Genomic DNA, 16,630 nt, shown 5'->3' with positions numbered 1-16,630 from the left:
GAATTACCGCCGCCGCGGAAACACGCATGCTGCCCTAACGGCGCACGGACTGATCCCGCTCGCCGCGGTTGCAATTTGGCGCACTGCTTGGGGGAAAAAATACCCAGACTGCCGCCCCTTGCAGATTGCCGCCCCAAGCATCTGCTTGGAATGCTGGTGCCTGGAGCCGGTGTAACGACAGAAACAGCTCCCGCTCCCGATTCCCTACTTTGGCTGCACTGAGCATGCGCACCCTAACTGAGCATGCCCAGTAACCGTCGCTGTCGCCGCTTCCCTCTCTCTGCCCTCACTTCTACTTACGATTTGCTGCCTCCTCTTTGGGGGGGTTTAAAAGGCTCAAGGGGGCAAATTGCAGCGGGGGGGCTGCCAGGGTCTGAGCTGGGGGCAGAAATTTACTGGCCAGGGGGGTTGAGCTGCTGTAGGTAGCGGCAGGAGAGGGGCTGAAGGGGAAAAGTGGGGGGTGGGAGCCGGGGTTAAGCCCGGGGGTGGGGTGGGGGGAGACACTGCAAGACCCTGTGCGGGGACAAAGCCCCCGTTTAGGGAGGGGGTGGTGGGGGGAACAGTGGCCCCTCGGGATGAGCCACCTGCTGCGCTCGCAGATCTGGGGGTGTCGGGGGTGGGGGGGGGCACAGGCTGTTTTCGTTCTGCCGTGTGTCAGCCCCGGAGCAGGGGGCGGGTTCCTGGGGCTGGGTCTTACAGGCACAGGCAGCCCAATTCCCAGACTGTCAAAGCGTAGACACCGCAGCTCCTCTCGATCCTGTACAAGTGCTGCGGGGCGGTTACTGCTCCAGCCAGGAGACTTAGTGCGGTGAAATATTGTACAGACGCCCCCTCCCTCCCTCCAACTCTGCCTCTCACATTGTGACTATGTTACCAAAATATCGGGTCCGTCTAGCTGAGAGCCAATAACAGCCTGACAGGGATAAGGAAAGATTGCTTTATTCTGCAGAAAAAAGGAGAATTCTGTACTCAGGTACAAAGAACTCTGCAGCACACAAGTTTCACAAGCTTTTTATACACTTCATTGGTGGGTCTCAAACCCCGTGCTTCTGTTATCTGGTTAGTAAAAACTGGCTTGGAGCAAGATTTCTCTGCTTTGAGGCAGAAGAGAAAAGATAGTTAAAAAGTTTAGGTCGCTGTGTTACGTGAGGCTTCTGCTTCCCCCTACTGGCCACCTGCTAGTTGTTAACGGGGGTCACTAGTAGCTTTCACAACTATGTAAAAGTGTCTTCTATCATTTTCTATGTCTATATAAAATCACTGCAGCTCCTTTCTCTTATACAACGTGCTGATTTGGTAACTCCCTCCCAGAGCCCACATGTCTGTACCCCCTCCTGTACCCAAATCCCCTGCCCCAGGTCAGAGCCTGTGCCCCTCACTCAAACTCCCCATAGCCTGCAACCCTCCTGCACCCCAACTCCATCCCAGAGCCTGCACCCCAAAAAGGGCCAGATTAACCTTTTGTGGGCCCGGTGCTAAACATATTTGTGGGTCCCCATGGGGGAAATGGGGACATGAGGCATGGGGCAGAGTCCTCAGAGCGAGGGGCTGACTTCGGGCAATGGGATATGAGTCATGGTACGGCAGGGACAGCCCCACTCCACCCAGCCCAGTACAAGGGCACTGTTTACAAACCGGGAGCTGCCAGACCCACGCTGTCCAGCCCAGCCCTGCACTGCCATTGTGCTTCTTCCCCTAGGGGGTGGGCCCATGCTGCACCATGCTACCCCCTGCTCAGCACCCCTCTGGCTCCCTATGCCCAGTGCCACACCACCCAGAGACCCCCACAAACCCCCTGCCCAGCACCTCTCCGACTCCCTATGCCCAGTGCCACACCACCCAGAGACCCCCACAAACCCCCTGCCCAGCACCCCTCCGACTCCCTATGCCCAGTGCCGCACCACCCAGAGACCCCCACAAATCCCCTGCCCAGCACCCCTCCGACTCCCTATGCCCAGTGCCACACCACCCAGAGACCCCCACAAATCCCCTGCCCAGCACCCCTCTGACTCCATTCGCCCAGTGCCGCACCACCCAGAGACCCCCACAAACCCCCTGCCCAGCACCCCTCCGATTCCCTATGCCCAGTGCCACACCACCCAGAGACCCCCACAAACCCCCTGCCCAGCACCCTCCGATTCCCTATGCCCAGTGCCACACCACCCAGAGACCCCACAAACCCCTGCCCAGCACCCTCCGACTCCCTACGCCCAGTGCCACACCACCCAGAGACCCCACAAACCCCTGTCCAGCACCCCTCCTACGCCCAGTGCCGCACCACCCAGAGACCCCCACAAGCCCCCTGCCCAGCACCCCTCCGACTTCCTACGCCCAGTGCCACACCACCCAGAGACCCCACAAACCCCGGCCCAGCACCCTCCTACGCCCAGTGCCACACCACCCAGAGACCCCACAAGCCCCTGCCCAGCACCCCTCCGACTCCTACGCCCAGTGCCACACCACCCAGAGACCCCACAAGCCCCTGCCCAGCACCCTCCGACTTCCTACGCCCAGTGCCACACCACCCAGAGACCCCACACACCCCCGGCCCAGCACCCCTCCTACGCCCAGTGCCACACCACCCAGAGACCCCCACAAGCCCCCTGCCCAGCACCCCTCCGACTTCCTACGCCCAGTGCCACACCACCCAGAGACCCCCACAAACCTCCGGCCCAGCACCCCTCCGACTCCCTATGCCCAGTGCCACACCACCCAGAGACCCCCACAAATCCCCTGCCCAGCACCCCTCCGACTCCCTACGCCCAGTGCCACACCACCCAGAGACCCCCACAAACCCCCGGCCCAGCACCCCTCCGACGCCCACGGCCACACCACCCAGAAACCCCACAAATCCCTGCCCAGCACCCTCCGACTCCCTATGCCCAGTGCCACACCACCCAGAGACCCCACAAACCCCCGGCCCAGCACCCCTCTGACTCCATTCGCCCAGTGCCGCACCACCCAGAGACCCCCACAAACCCCCTGCCCAGCACCCCTCCGACTCCCTACGCCCAGTGCCCCACCACCCAGAGACCCCACAAACCCCTGCCCAGCACCCCAACGACTCCTACGCCCAGTGCCACACCACCCAGAGACCCCACAAACCCCTGTCCAGCACCCTCCTACGCCCAGTGCCGCACCACCCAGAGACCCCACAAGCCCCTGCCCAGCACCCTCCGACTCCCTCCGCCCATTGCCACCCCACGCAGTGACCCCACAAACCCCGGCCCAGCACCCTCCGACTCCCTATGCCCAGTGCCACACCACCCAGAGACCCCACAAACCCCGGCCCAGCACCCTCCGACTCCCTATGCCCAGTGCCACACCACCCAGAGACCCCACAAACCCCGGCCCAGCACCCTCCGACTCCCTACGCCCCGCGCCACCCCACCCAGAGACCCCCACAAACCCCTGCCCAGCACCCCTCCGACTCCCTACGCCCAGTGCCACACCACCCAGAGACCCCCACAAACCCCCTGCTCAGCACCCCTCCGACTCCCTACGCCCAGTGCCACACCACCCAGAGACCACCACAAATCTGCCCAGCACCCTCCGACTCCTACGCCCAGTGCCACACCACCCAGAGACCCCACAAACCCCGGCCCAGCACCCTCCGACTCCCTACGCCCAGTGCCACCCCACCCAGAGACCCCACAAACCCCTGCCCAGCACCCTCCGACTCCCTACGCCCAGTGCCACACCACCCAGAGACCCCCACAAACCCCTGCCCAGCACCCTCTGACTCCCTCTGCCCAGTGCTGCACCACCCAGAGACCCCACAAACCCCTGCCCAGCACCCTCCGACTCCTCTGCCCAGTGCCGCACCACCCAGAGACCCCACAAACCCCTGCCCAGCACCCTCTGACTCCTACGCCCAATGCCACACCACCCAGAGACCCACACAAATCTCCTGCCCAGCACCCCTCCGACTCCCTACGCCCAGTGCCACACCACCCAGAGACCCCCACAAATCTCCTGCCCAGCACCCCTCCGACTCCCTACGCCCAGTGCCACACCACCCAGAGACCACCACAAATCTGCCCAGCACCCCTCCGACTCCTACGCCCAGTGCCACACCACCCAGAGACCCCACAAACCCCTGCCCAGCACCCTCCGACTCCCTACGCCCAGTGCCACACCACCCAGAGACCCCACAAACGCCCTGCCCAGCACCCCTCTGACTCCGTTCGCCCAGTGCCACACCACCCAGAGACCCCACAAACCCCGGCCCAGCACCCTCCGACTCCCTATGCCCAGTGCCACACCACCCAGAGACCCCACAAACCCCGGCCCAGCACCCTCCGACTCCCTACGCCCAGTGCCACCCCACCCAGAGACCCCACAAACCCCTGCCCAGCACCCTCCGACTCCTACGCCCAGTGCCACACCACCCAGAGACCCCACAAATCTCCTGCCCAGCACCCTCCGACTCCTACGCCCAATGCCACACCACCCAGAGACCCCACAAATCTCCTGCCCAGCACCCTCCGACTCCTACGCCCAGTGCCACACCACCCAGAGACCCCACAAACCCCTGCCCAGCACCCTCCGACTCCCTACGCCCAGTGCCACACCACCCAGAGACCCCACAAACCCCTGCCCAGCACCCCTCCGACTCCTACGCCCAGTGCCACACCACCCAGAGACCCCACAAATCCCCTGCCCAGCACCCTCCGACTCCTACGCCCAGTGCCACACCACCCAGAGACCCCACAAACCCCTGCCCAGCACCCCTCCGACTCCTACGCCCAGTGCCACACCACCCAGAGACCCCCACAAACCCCCTGCCCAGCACCCCTCCGACTCCCGCTGCCCCGTGCCGCACCACCCAGAGACCCCACAAACCCCTGCCCAGCACCCTCTGACTCCCTACACCCAGTGCCGCACCACCCAGAGACCCCACCAACCCCTGTCCAGCACCCTCCTACGCCCAGTGCCGCACCACCCAGAGACCCCACAAGCCTCCTGCCCAGCACCCCTCTGACTCCGTCGCCCAGTGCCGCACCACCCAGAGACCCCACAAGCCCCTGCCCAGCATCCCTCCGACTCCCTACACCCAGTGCTGCACCACCCAGAGACCCCCACAAAACCCCTGCCCAGCACCCCTCCGACTCCTACCCCCAGTGCCGCACCACCCAGAGACCCCCACAAATCCCCTGCCCAGCACCCCTCCGACTCCCTATGCCCAGTGCCGCACCACCCAGAGACCCCCACAAACCCCCTGCCCAGCACCCCTCCGATTCCCTATGCCCAGTGCCACACCACCCAGAGACCCCACAAATCCCTGCCCAGCACCCTCCGACTCCTACGCCCAGTGCCGCACCACCCAGAGACCCCACAAATCCCCTGCCCAGCACCCTCCGACTCCTACGCCCAGTGCCGCACCACCCAGAGACCCCACAAATCCCTGCCCAGCACCCTCCGACTCCCTATGCCCAGTGCCACACCACCCAGAAACCCCACAAACCCCGGCCCAGCACCCTCCGACTCCTACGCCCAGCGCCGCACCACCCAGAGACCCCCACAAACCCCCTGCCCAGCACCCCTCTGACTGCGTTCGCCCAGTGCTGCACCACCCAGAGACCCCCACAAACCCCCTGCCCAGCACCCCTCCGACTCCCTATGCCCAGTGCTGCACCACCCAGAGACCCCCAGAAATCCCCTGCCCAGCACCCCTCTGACTGCGTTCGCCCAGTGCTGCACCATCCAGAGACCCCCACAAACCACCTGCCCAGCACCCCGCCGACGCCCAAGGACCAGTGCCACACCCCCCAGAGACCCCCACAAACCCCCGGCCCAGCACCCCTCCGACTCCCTAGGCCCAGTGCCACACCACCCAGAGACCCCCACAGACCCCCTGCCCAGCACCGTTCTGACTCCATTCGCCCAGTGCTGCACCACCCAGAGACCCCCACAAACCCTCTGCCCAGCACCCCTCCGACGCCCTATGCCCCGTGCCCCACCACCCAGAGATCCCCACAAACCCCTGCCCAGCACCCTCCGACTCCCTATGCCCAGTGCCCCACCACCCAGAGACCCCCACACATCCCCTGCCCAGCACCCCTCTGACTCCGTTCGCCCAGTGCTGCACCATCCAGAGAACCCACAAACCCCCTGCCCAGCACCTCTCCGACTCCCTTCGCCCAGTGCCACCCCACCCCGAGACCCCACAAACCACCTGCCCAGCACCCCTCTGGCTCCCTTCGCCCAGTGCCACACCACCCAGAGACCCCACAAACCCCTGCCCAGTGCCCTCCCAGATCACGCCCCACCCACTCAGAACCCCTCACAGATGCTCTCACTGACCAGTGCCCCCCAGCTGAAGATCCCCACAGCCCTCCCACAACTGCACAGTGCCCCACACCTTCCCACCCAGAGCCCCCCTACAGATCCCCTCACTGTCCAGTGCCCCCCACACAACTGCAGTGCCCCGCACAGACCCCCCACACTTCCCAGCACCCACACACACACAGATCTCCCCCACTGACAGCCCCCCAACACACAGATCTCCCCACCCCCCAGTGCCCAGCACCTACCCAGACCCACTATAGACCAACTCTCCTACACCCTAACCCCCAGAAGGGCTGTTGTGCAGGCCCTGCTGAGCGCTGTGGGAGCATGAAGAGACGCCATGGACAGGAGCGGATTGCTGGGACGTGCTAGGACGAAGGGAAGAACGGGTCTGTCATGAGCCCACTGGAATGTGGGTGAGATCAAAGAGCCGGGCTGGTCTCAAGCTGGCCAGGCACAATCCCCAGGAACAATTCCTGATCGGACAAACTGCTAACAGTGACACACGCGCCCTAACCCCTGAGCTAAACATCAGGAAGATACACAGATTATTTGTATCACATCAGCAGTCAGAAGCCCCAGCTCAGATCATGGCCCCGTTGTGCTGGGTGCTGCCCAGACACACAGGGAGAGACAGTCCCTGCCCCAGCTGAGATCAGGGCCCCGTTGTGCCGGGTGCTGCCCAGACACACAGGGAGAGACAGGCCCTGCCCCAGCTGAGATCAGGGCCCCGTTGTGCCGGGTGCTGCACAGACACACAGGGAGAGACAGTCCCTGCCCCAGCTGAGATCAGGGCCCCGTTGTGCCGGGTGCTGCCCAGACACACAGGGAGAGACAGGCCCTGCCCCAAGGAGTTCACAGTCTAATTAGACCAGGGGTCTCAAACTCAAATGACCACGAGGGCCACATGAGGACTAGTACATTGGCCCAAGGGCCGCATTACAGATACCTCCCCGCCACTGCCCTCGGCTCCACCCCTTCCATGAGGCTCTGCCCCCTGCCCCACCTCTTCCCACCCCTTCCCTGCCCCCATTCCAACCCCTTCCCTGAAATCCTCACCCCAACTCCACCCCCTCCCTGCCCCCAGGGGGTGAGGGCAGGGAGTTGGGATGAGGGGTGGGGCAGGGGATTGGGGCACAGGAGAGGTGTGGCAGGGGGCTCAGGGCAGTGGGTAGGGGTGCAGGGTGCGTCAAGGGGTTCAGGACAGGGAGTCGGGTGCAGCAGGTGGCTCAGGGCAGTGGACTGGGGAGCAGGATGGGTGTGGGGTGCAGAAGGGGGCTCAGGGCAGTGGGTTGGGGTGCAGCAGGTCGGGGTGCAGGGTGCGGCAAGGGGCTCAGGGCAGGGGGTTCAACTGCAGGCAGGGTTCGGGGGGCGGGATCTGACCCGGCACGCACCGGGGCAGGGCAGGCTTCCTGCCTTGCCTGCCCCTGCCCCACTCCGGGAAGTGGCTGGAACATGGGAGAGGAGAGGTGCAGGGGGTGGGTGTTGCTGTTGCTTCAGGCACCGCCCCCAGCAGTTCCCATTGGCCACGGTTCCCCATTCCTGGCCAATGGGAGATGCTGGGGGCGGTGCCTGAAGCAACAGCAACACCAGGGGTGGCTCCAGGCCCCAGCACCCCAAGCGCGTGCTTGGGGCCGCACGCCACGGGGGACGCTCTGCCGGTTGCCGGGAGGGCGGCAGGCGGCTCCGGTGGACCTCCCACAGGCGTGCCTGCAGAGGGTCTGCTGGTCCCACGGGACCGGCGACCGGCAAAGCGCCCCCCGCGGCATGCCGCCGTGCTTGGGGCGGCGAAATGTCTAGAGCCGCCCCTGAGCAACACCCACCTCTGTGCCTCTCCTCCCCCAGGTTCTGTTGGCTTCCTGGAGTGGCGTGGGAGCAGGGCTGGCAGGCAGGGAGCCTGCCCTGCTCCCAGTGCGCGCCGCGCCAGACCCGCTTTAGGTAAACACTGGGGGAGGGCCGCGAGGAGCTCACGGGCCGCAGAAAATAACCTCGCGGGCTGCATGCTGCGTGTTTGAGATCCCTGAATTAAACTGACAAAGGCTGGGAGAGGAAACTCAGACACAGAGAGGGCAAGTGATTTGTCAAAAGTCACAAAACAGGTCAGATCCAGGAATAAACCCAGGTGCCCTGAATCCCAAGCCAGGGTTCTAGCTGATCTGTGGCCCATCAACAATAAACACACTCAGCTTTTGCACGGTTCAACAGAAATCTTTACTCTCTGTGTGATGATAGCCAGCAATAGGCATAAGCAGACTAAGCAATTGCCTAGGGGCCCGAGCAGCTCAAGGGGGCCCCATTCACTTTTTATTATAAGAACTTGTGGTAGTATTGAGGGGGAGTAATGTTCCTACTTCGGGCCCCAAATGACCCCTGCTGATCCCTAGCTCTGATCTAGAGCTTTTCTGTCTCATTACCCCATTTCACAGATGGAGAAACTGAACCACAAAGGGTGCCTACACTGCAGTTAGACACCTGTGGCTGGCCTGGGTCAGCTGATGTGGCCTTGGGCTAAGGGGCTGTTTAATTGCAGTGCAGCTGTTCAGGCTCCGGCAGGAGTCTGAACTCTGGGACCCCAGGAGGTTGGAGTCACTAGGCCCAGCTCGGACACTGGATCTTTGCTGATTTACATGACCCAGGGCAGACTCTTCTCTCCTGGTCCTGGGGGTGAGGGATAAATTTCCCTCTGGCTGTGCAGAGCCTGATACTCTACGGCCCTAAACCCAGCCCCCGCAGCGCTCTCCAGCCCCTGCTGGAATATGTGAAGCCAGCCCCTGCTGGAATCGCTCTTCTCTAGGCTGAGGTAGGACTGGGAGTCAGGATGCCTGGGTTCTATTCCCAGCTCTGGGAGAGGGAGAGGTGGAGGGGCTAGTGGGTTAGAGGAATGGGAGTCAGAGGTCCTGGGTTCCATTTCCCACTTTACCACCAACTCTGTGTAATCTTGGGCAGGTCAGTGTCGGTTTCCCCAGGTGAGACATGGGGCTAACAGTGCCGCACTCTGAGGTCTCCTTTGTATCTTGTTCAGAGCAGGACGGCATCTTGCTGGCAAATTGACTGAAATGCAGAGTTGCAGGTGTCAGAATGAATCTGATTCCCCTTCACCGCCCCACAGCTGTTCCCCTCAGCCGGGCCTGACACCGGGAACCTGCAGGACAAAGGAGAGGACCCCTGTCAGCGCATGTGGGTCCATCACACTCAGTCGTTAGCAGCTCTTCCCCCTTCTAACAGGATCCATGACTCCTCTCCTCCAGCTCTGCCCTGGGGGCTGCCCCTTCTCCACCACTGTCAGGGCCCTGGCCAGGGTCTCTAACGGCCTCTCCCTGCCCAGACCCCAGGGACCTGCTCCAGCCTCATCTGCCCTGCTGCATTAGAACCTGTCTTCTTCTTCTGCTCCGCGTCCCCTCCCCACCGGGCTGTGCGGATGCTGTCCATCCTGGTTCCCTCCTGCCTCTCTGGCTGCTCTGTGTCTTCCCCTCCTCCCCTGCCCCACTCTCCAAGGGATCCCCAGGGCTCTGGATTTGCCCCTTTGCTCTTCTCACTCCACACCCTCCTTTGTGGGGAGTCTCATCATCACCTTACACTGATCACACAATCCCCAAACTTCTGACCTTCCCCCCAAGCATCCCTTCTCCTCCCCACATCTCTCTCATGGCCCCTTCTGCCCAAAGAGGGGAGGGAAAGTGAATCACTCACTGGGTCTGATCCAGCTGGGAGCCGTCCACCCAGGTCCAGGCCTTCTCCAGGGAAGGGATGGACAGTCCGATCCAGAACAGAGATGTGCCTTGTGTCAGGTCCTTTATGAACTCCTGCAGTGAGGGAGTTGACAGGCAGCTGGTGATTATAACACTCTCTTACCCCGGGGGAATTCTGTGCCACTGAGCAATGCAGAATTTGTGCAAAAATTAATGTTGTATGTGCAGAATTTCCCTTTTCCCCCCAACAGAAATAGGCTACAGAGCTCCCGGTCGCCACTAGGGGCTGCTGGACCCAGCAGATCCAAACTTGCAAATAAGAGACACTGCTGGAGTGGGAGCTGGAGAGTTCCTGGCAGCTGAGGTTCTCAGCCCGGCCTGAAGGACGGAGGCGGCATGCAGGAAACTCTGTACTAGCCTGAGACCCAGCATCAGGCTATTTCTCCCTCCGGATCCCTGAGCTCTGGGGGAGGGAAGGGTGTGAGTGGCTGGACTGGGGGGGCCTGTGGCTGGGCTCTGGGGGTAGGGGTGCAGGTGTCTGGGCTGAGGGGGTACCATGTGGCTAGGCTCTGGGGTGCAGGGGGCAGAGAAACAGGAACTGGGTTGGTGTAAGGGTGTGGCATTACACACCATATTCTTCATAGTTATATTATGATATGATTATGGATAACTTGATGTATTTTATGCAAGATAGGTCATGTAAGATATCATTGAAAGGTTACAATTTACTGAATATGATTATCCTACTTGTATGCATGTATCATGTCTGTATCTGATGTTAGGAATATTGTCTATGTATCTATTACAAATGTGTTTACAGCTGGGGAATGCCCACTAGACAGAATGCAATCAGTCTAGATGGCTGGGAAGGGCCATTAGGGAGAACAATAGGTCTCAGATGCTAATCTCCCACTGGGAAGCCTTCCTGAGGACACTACAAACAACCTCCCAGTTATGGTTGCTATGGCCCTACAGAGACATGTGACCAAGTCACCTGGTACTGGACTCCGTCACAGAATCCTAGTGTTTTTCCACTGTCTGGCGTGAGAACTAAAACGGGGAGACAAAGGGTTCCCGCCATAGGCAGAAGCTATTTCAGGCAGGGGAATGACATCATCATGGTTCTCCTTCACTGACTCCCCACCCAAGAAGACTGCTGGAAACACCTGAGAAACAAGGACTGAACTGGGGGAGAAGGGCTGAACCCAGGCTAGAGGGATTTCTAGCCTGTGAAAGGAACAGCTGGGGTTTTAAGCTGCAAGTGCAGCTTGTCCGCCAGAATCTCTGCAAGCTGCCTAAATCAACAATTAGGGTGAGAATTTGCTACTCATTTCCAATTTCTTTAGTACATTAAGCTTAGATTGTGTTTTGTTTTCTTTGTTAGGCAATCTGCTTTGATCTGTTTGCTACCTCTTATAGTCAGGGCCGGTGCAAGGATGTTTCGCACCCTAGGCGAAACTTCCACCTTGCGCCCTCCCCCTCATCCACCCTGAGGTGCCCCCCTTGCGGCAGCTCCCTCCGCCTAAATGCTGGCGGCGACCGGGGCAGCTGAAGATCCGGCCGCTGCCGAAGAAAACGGCATCCCCCAAATCCTAGCGCCCTAGGCGACCGCCTAGGTTGCCTAAATGGTTGCACCAGCCCTGCTTATAGTCACTTAACATCTATCTTTTGTAGTTAATAAACTTGCTTTTGTTTTGTCTAAAACCAGTGGGTGGAAATCATAACTTGGGGCAGAAAGTTGTGTATGGTCCTTTCCACATGGAGGGAGGGGGTGAATTTCATGAGCTTATGCTGTACAGTTCTCTGGGCAGTGCAAGACGGTATAATTTTCAGTTTACCCTACAAAGGGGGGTGCACTTGAGTAACTGCGCAGTTCCTTAGCTGAGCCATCCCATGCAGAACTGATCTCAGCAGCTGTGTGTGTAGCCGCATCTGGGAGTGTCCCAATCTGTATGTGTGCTGGGAAAGGCTTGTCACAGCAGTGCAGTGTTAGGGTGCCCAGGCTGGTGGGTCAAGTGGGCTCAATGGTACCCTAGTTCCAGGTGGCACCTCGAGGGGGGTGGGGGACCCATCACAAGGGGCTTGTTTAACTCTCTACTCCTGGGAGAAATTTTGTGTGTGTCTCTATTGTTATAGACATACTTGCTGACAGGTATTTTGAAATAAATTACCAAAATATTTGAACCTGGACAGATTATACTATGTTATTTTGACAAAATAAATATTCAAAATTTTGCAGAATTTTAAAATATTGTGTGCAGAATTTTCAATTTTTTAACACACAATTTCCCCAGGATTAACTCTCTTCTTGCATTTCCAAGTCTTCAACAACTTCAGCACCAGAATTACAGGGCTGTCTGTCTAATCTATCCTTCTACATCTCCCTCTCCCTCACACACACACCCCGCCCCTCGGTTCCAGCTGAGCTGTCTTGGGCACACACAGAAGGGGGATGGCTTAAAGCAGCCTTTGTCCCCCCACCCTGATCCTGGGGCTAGTGATTTAGGCTGGGATTGTCAAAGCCACCTAGGGGGATTGGACACCCTGTTATTAACAATTAATGGGAACAAGGTGTCCAAATCCCCATAGCAGCTGTGAAACTCCCAGTCTTAAAGTGTATCTAACAAACCCCTTGAACTCTGCACCCAGGGCCCAGCCCTGCAGGGGCAGCTCCAGCAGGAAGGTATCATCCCCTTTACCAGCTCCTCGGGGTCCCGGATCACCAGCAGCTGAGAGCCCCTCGCTGAGCAGTCGGCGCGGCTCTCGCTCCATATTTTATTTTCTCTGGAGACCCAGTAGCACTTGTTCCCGTCCAGCCGCCAGTCCGTGGGGCAGAGTTTGCACCTGGAGCCCCCTGGACAGAGACAAGCATCATTAATGCTCTGAGCCCTCTGGGCCTCGTTCCCAGATACTCCCTTCCTGCAACCGGGGCAGGGATGGGGTTAAAATGGTTTTGAGTCCCCTTTGTGCTCCCTGAAATCTGGGGCTAGGATGGGCCCTGCCTGGCTCTTGGTGTCAGTTAGAGCAGCCTTGGGGCTGCTCTCCCTTATCCATTGCTCCCACATGGGCCCTGGGGAGGAAAGGAGTGCAGGGCCCTTACCTTAGCTCCAGACCAGCCGGAGAGACCCCCTCCCCCAGGACAGGGGAGATTGTCAGGGGCCTATGGACCCACTTTAAGGCCCCTTTACACTGCCAGAGTGGCCTACAGGCATCTTGCAGTAACTGGGGGGAAGGGGTGTTGTTAAACGGGGAACAGGAGGGAAGGCTGGGACCCAGCGGTGATGGGGAATGGATGGGGAGATAGGAGTCAGGTGTGGGACAATGGGAGAGGAAATAGGGCCCAGATGTCAGGGAATGGGGGGGGTGGCACCATAAGACAAGCTTACTAATGGGATGGGATGTGACACCTCCACACTGAAAATAATTAGACAGCTTTGTATTAATTATTAAAATCTTCATGGGTGGATATTACCCTGAATGGCCATTAGATGTCACTGCTCCACACAGTCTCAGCAGAGGCCCAAGTTGCAGTCCCAGTTGAGGCGGGTACATTCGAGGGACTGGTGGCTAGAGAGGTGCAGCCAGCAGGGGGCGGCGTGTCCCTGCTCTGCAGGATCCCCATGGCCTGGGACGGCAACTGGGTTTCCACTGGCCGTGCCAGGGGTGGAGGGTGGCTCAGAGACACACGCGCTGGGGTTACCTGCTGGGCTGGGTAGAGTCGGGTGGCACAGTTGGAATCGGAAACGCTCTAGGCAGGTGCTGCATTCTGCTGTGCTGGGGTCTCTGCTCCCGGCTCTGTCGCTCCCAGGGGGTGTCGCTGTATCTCTGCTCCCGGCTCTGTCGCTCCCAGGGGCTGCCGGGGTCTGTCCCTTCTCAGATACCAAGTGGGAAACTGCAAAGCAGCATAAGTGGGAGTGAGGACGACCGATCAATGTTACAGGGGGTTGGTGGAAGGACCAGCAGAGAGTCCTGTGGAGACACAGTGCCTGGCCCCATCACCACTGACTCAAGTGGGCTTTGAAGCAGCCCCAAAGGGCCATGGTATAAAAAACTGGCTGGGATTGAAAATCTGTGGGAGCTGGTGCCTAAATCCATTGGGCCCCTTTGCAAACCCAGCCAGTGTTTACATCTAAGTTTCCCATCCCCCTTCACCAGAATGGAAGAGTGAGGCAGGGCACGACTGCTATCCCCATGGCACAGGTGGGGAAACTGAGGCACAGAGTGCCTCGAGGTGGCAAGGAACAGCTTCAGTTCCAGGCTTGGGATGGGCCACCTGAGCTGCCCTCTTGGGCTGCAAGTTCAATACAGTGTAGCCCTCGTGGTCCTGCGTGGTGCCCCAGCGAGAGGAGGGGCCAGGAGCCGTGTGGGCTGGGGTGTGAGATCACACAGGAAGCTGAGACCTGGGCTGCAACCGTGTGGACGTCTGGGCGGCAGTTAGAGCATCCGGTGTCAGGGGCTCTTTGCTGCTACAGAAGTTGGTTCCGTCATGAAAGCGCTCCCAGTCCCTGATGGGCATCCCTCCCCCTTCAATGCTGCCACCTGATACCAAGGTGAGGGGCGCAGCCTGTCTGATGCCCCTGTCACTTCCTGTCTGTGTCCCTCACCCACATTCCCTGTGATGCAGAGGAGGATCATGGAGACAGATTGTTTGAAATTTTGAATTTTCAGAATTTAGAGGGTTTTTTTTTAATTTTGAAAAGAGGGTGCCAAGGTGGTTTTTATATATCTGTAAAATTTTCCCTAATTTTTTATCCAGTTCTAGTGTATCTCTGGATCTATCTTCTCTCTCTCTCTCTCTCTCACACACACACACACATCCTATCCCCTCACATACTTATTAATCTATCTACACACACACATCATGTATTTATTCTCTCACACACTCATCAATATATCTATATATATATACACCCACGTGCACACACACACTCTCTTTCTGTTTCAGTCAAGCTGTCAGCAACTTCAGGTTGTTCGTCTACAATGGAAGTGAACTCTGCAATGGGAGAGCAAGAGAATCCATGCTACACACTTATGCAAATACACAAATAAACACCCAGCTTTTGGCACTTACCCCAAATCCCCAGCGCTATGACAACTGCCAGCAAAGCGATGATCACAACCCAGGCAACCCACTGAGCGAGTCGGTGCCATGGCAGGTGCTGAGGAGGACCTGGAGGAGTTGACATTTGGTAAAACACAATCCGAATGGAGCACAGGACTAATTAATATTTGAAAAGCCAACACGGCTCCAGGCTTCCAGTGAGGCCAGGCACTCGTCTGCCTCTCTTCTCTCCACTGACAGTCAGATTTAGAGTGGGTCAAAGTTTTTCATCCATAAGTTTTTCAATTACATTTTGCTACTTTTTTCTTTAACTCGGAACTTGTGTGAAAACAGGTTGATTTTCCCCAAAATGTTCCAGTTTTAGGTCCTTTTTTTGTTATGAAAATGCCTTTTTGTGGTTCTATTGGTTACAGTGGTGACCCATTTCGACTTATAATTTCCTTTTCCATTTCCAACGCCTGGGGGTATTTTCCTTGCCAGGTTGGCCTGGGCAGCTCAGGGACACGAGGGATTTTTCAGCACTGAAAACCTGTTTCCTGATGTTTTACGCTCTTGGAAATGAAAAATGTTGGGCTGGGAAATGGCAGTTTTTAAAAATGGAAAAAACATTTCCTCTGAAAACCTCAACCCCCAACCAGAGGAAGGGCCCGCCCAGCTCAAGGAGCCAGTGCGCTCAGCAGGATTCACTCCTGGGCCCCGACAGTCACTCCCAGCCCTGCAGGGATCAGGGGTGAAATTCTACAGCCCCAGGGTGCAAGAGATCAGGAGAAACCCTCTGTCCTGTGCCCGGCTCCGGGAGGGGAGTGGGGGCTAGTGGTTAGAGCTGGGGGGCTGGGAACCAGGACTCCTGGGTTCTAAGCAGGGGCTGCTGGTTAGAGCGGGGGTGCGGCTGGGAACCAGGACTCCTGGGTTCTCTCCCCACTGAGGGAGGGGAGTGGGGTCTAGTGGTTAGCGAGGGGCTGGGGGCCAGGACTCCTCGGGTATCTCCCCAGCGAGGGAGGGGAGTCTAGTTGTTGGGGGCAGGACTCCTCGGGTCTCTCCCCGGCGAGGGGCGTGGGGTCTAGTGGTTAGAGCAGATGGGGGAGGGGGACTGGGGGCCAGGACTCCTGGGTTCTCTCCCCAGCAAGGGGAGGGGAGCAGGGTCTAGTGGTTGGGGGGAGGGGCAGGACTCCTCGGGTCTCTCCCCAGCGAGGGGAGCGGTGGCCGTTGCTGCCCCTCCCCCGGTGGCGCAGCAGGGGGCGCTTCGCGGGGGGGCTGAACGGTCCTGTCCCCCTGAACGTTCGGTGCCGCCCTCGGACCGTTAACGGCCGCTCTGCCCGCGCGCTCCCCGCTGCCCCCGCGCCCCGCCCTCGGTGAAAAGCGCGCGCAGGCTGCTCGCCGGGCCGGAGGCCGGGACTGAGGCGCTGGCTGGCGGCATCCCCGCCCCCTCCCCGTGGCTGGGTCCGGCGGCAGCGGCGGCGGCTCCTCCTACCTCCGTCCCCCAGTGGGACCCGGGTAGGTGCCGGCGCCGCCTCAGCCCGCGGGGAGGGGAGTGGGCGGGGGTGTTTGGGCGCCTCTCGCGGCACCGCCACAGGTCGGGAGCTGCCCC

General features: G+C 59.5%; 1 protein-coding gene across 3 annotated transcripts; it reads right to left on the bottom strand.

Moving 5' to 3' along the window:
• Positions 1 to 8,243: 8,243 nt before the first annotated feature.
• LOC120392398 (killer cell lectin-like receptor subfamily F member 1) lies at positions 8,244 to 15,667 on the bottom strand. 3 transcript variants are annotated; one of them, XM_039517133.1, is made up of 5 exons: positions 15,052 to 15,667; positions 13,681 to 13,949; positions 12,680 to 12,834; positions 9,982 to 10,094; positions 8,245 to 9,433 (listed from the first exon to the last, which is right to left on the bottom strand). In XM_039517133.1, the coding sequence occupies exons 1-5, from the start codon at positions 15,129 to 15,131 to the stop codon at positions 9,310 to 9,312; spliced, it is 741 nt and encodes a 246-aa protein (XP_039373067.1). In that variant the 5' UTR covers positions 15,132 to 15,667; the 3' UTR covers positions 8,245 to 9,309. The 3 variants fall into 3 exon arrangements, with proteins under 3 accessions (XP_039373069.1, XP_039373067.1, XP_039373068.1); XM_039517134.1 differs by having other exon boundaries at positions 8,248 to 9,433; positions 13,681 to 13,872; XM_039517135.1 differs by lacking the exons at positions 13,681 to 13,949; positions 15,052 to 15,667 and adding an exon at positions 13,453 to 13,602 and having other exon boundaries at positions 8,244 to 9,433.
• Between the last annotated feature and the right edge of the window lie 963 nt (positions 15,668 to 16,630).

Source organism: Mauremys reevesii, unplaced genomic scaffold (assembly GCF_016161935.1).
Source record: "Mauremys reevesii isolate NIE-2019 unplaced genomic scaffold, ASM1616193v1 Contig1, whole genome shotgun sequence".
In the NCBI taxonomy this organism is placed as follows: Eukaryota; Metazoa; Chordata; order Testudines; family Geoemydidae; genus Mauremys; species Mauremys reevesii.
This window is presented reverse-complemented; position numbering and strand designations above follow the sequence as displayed.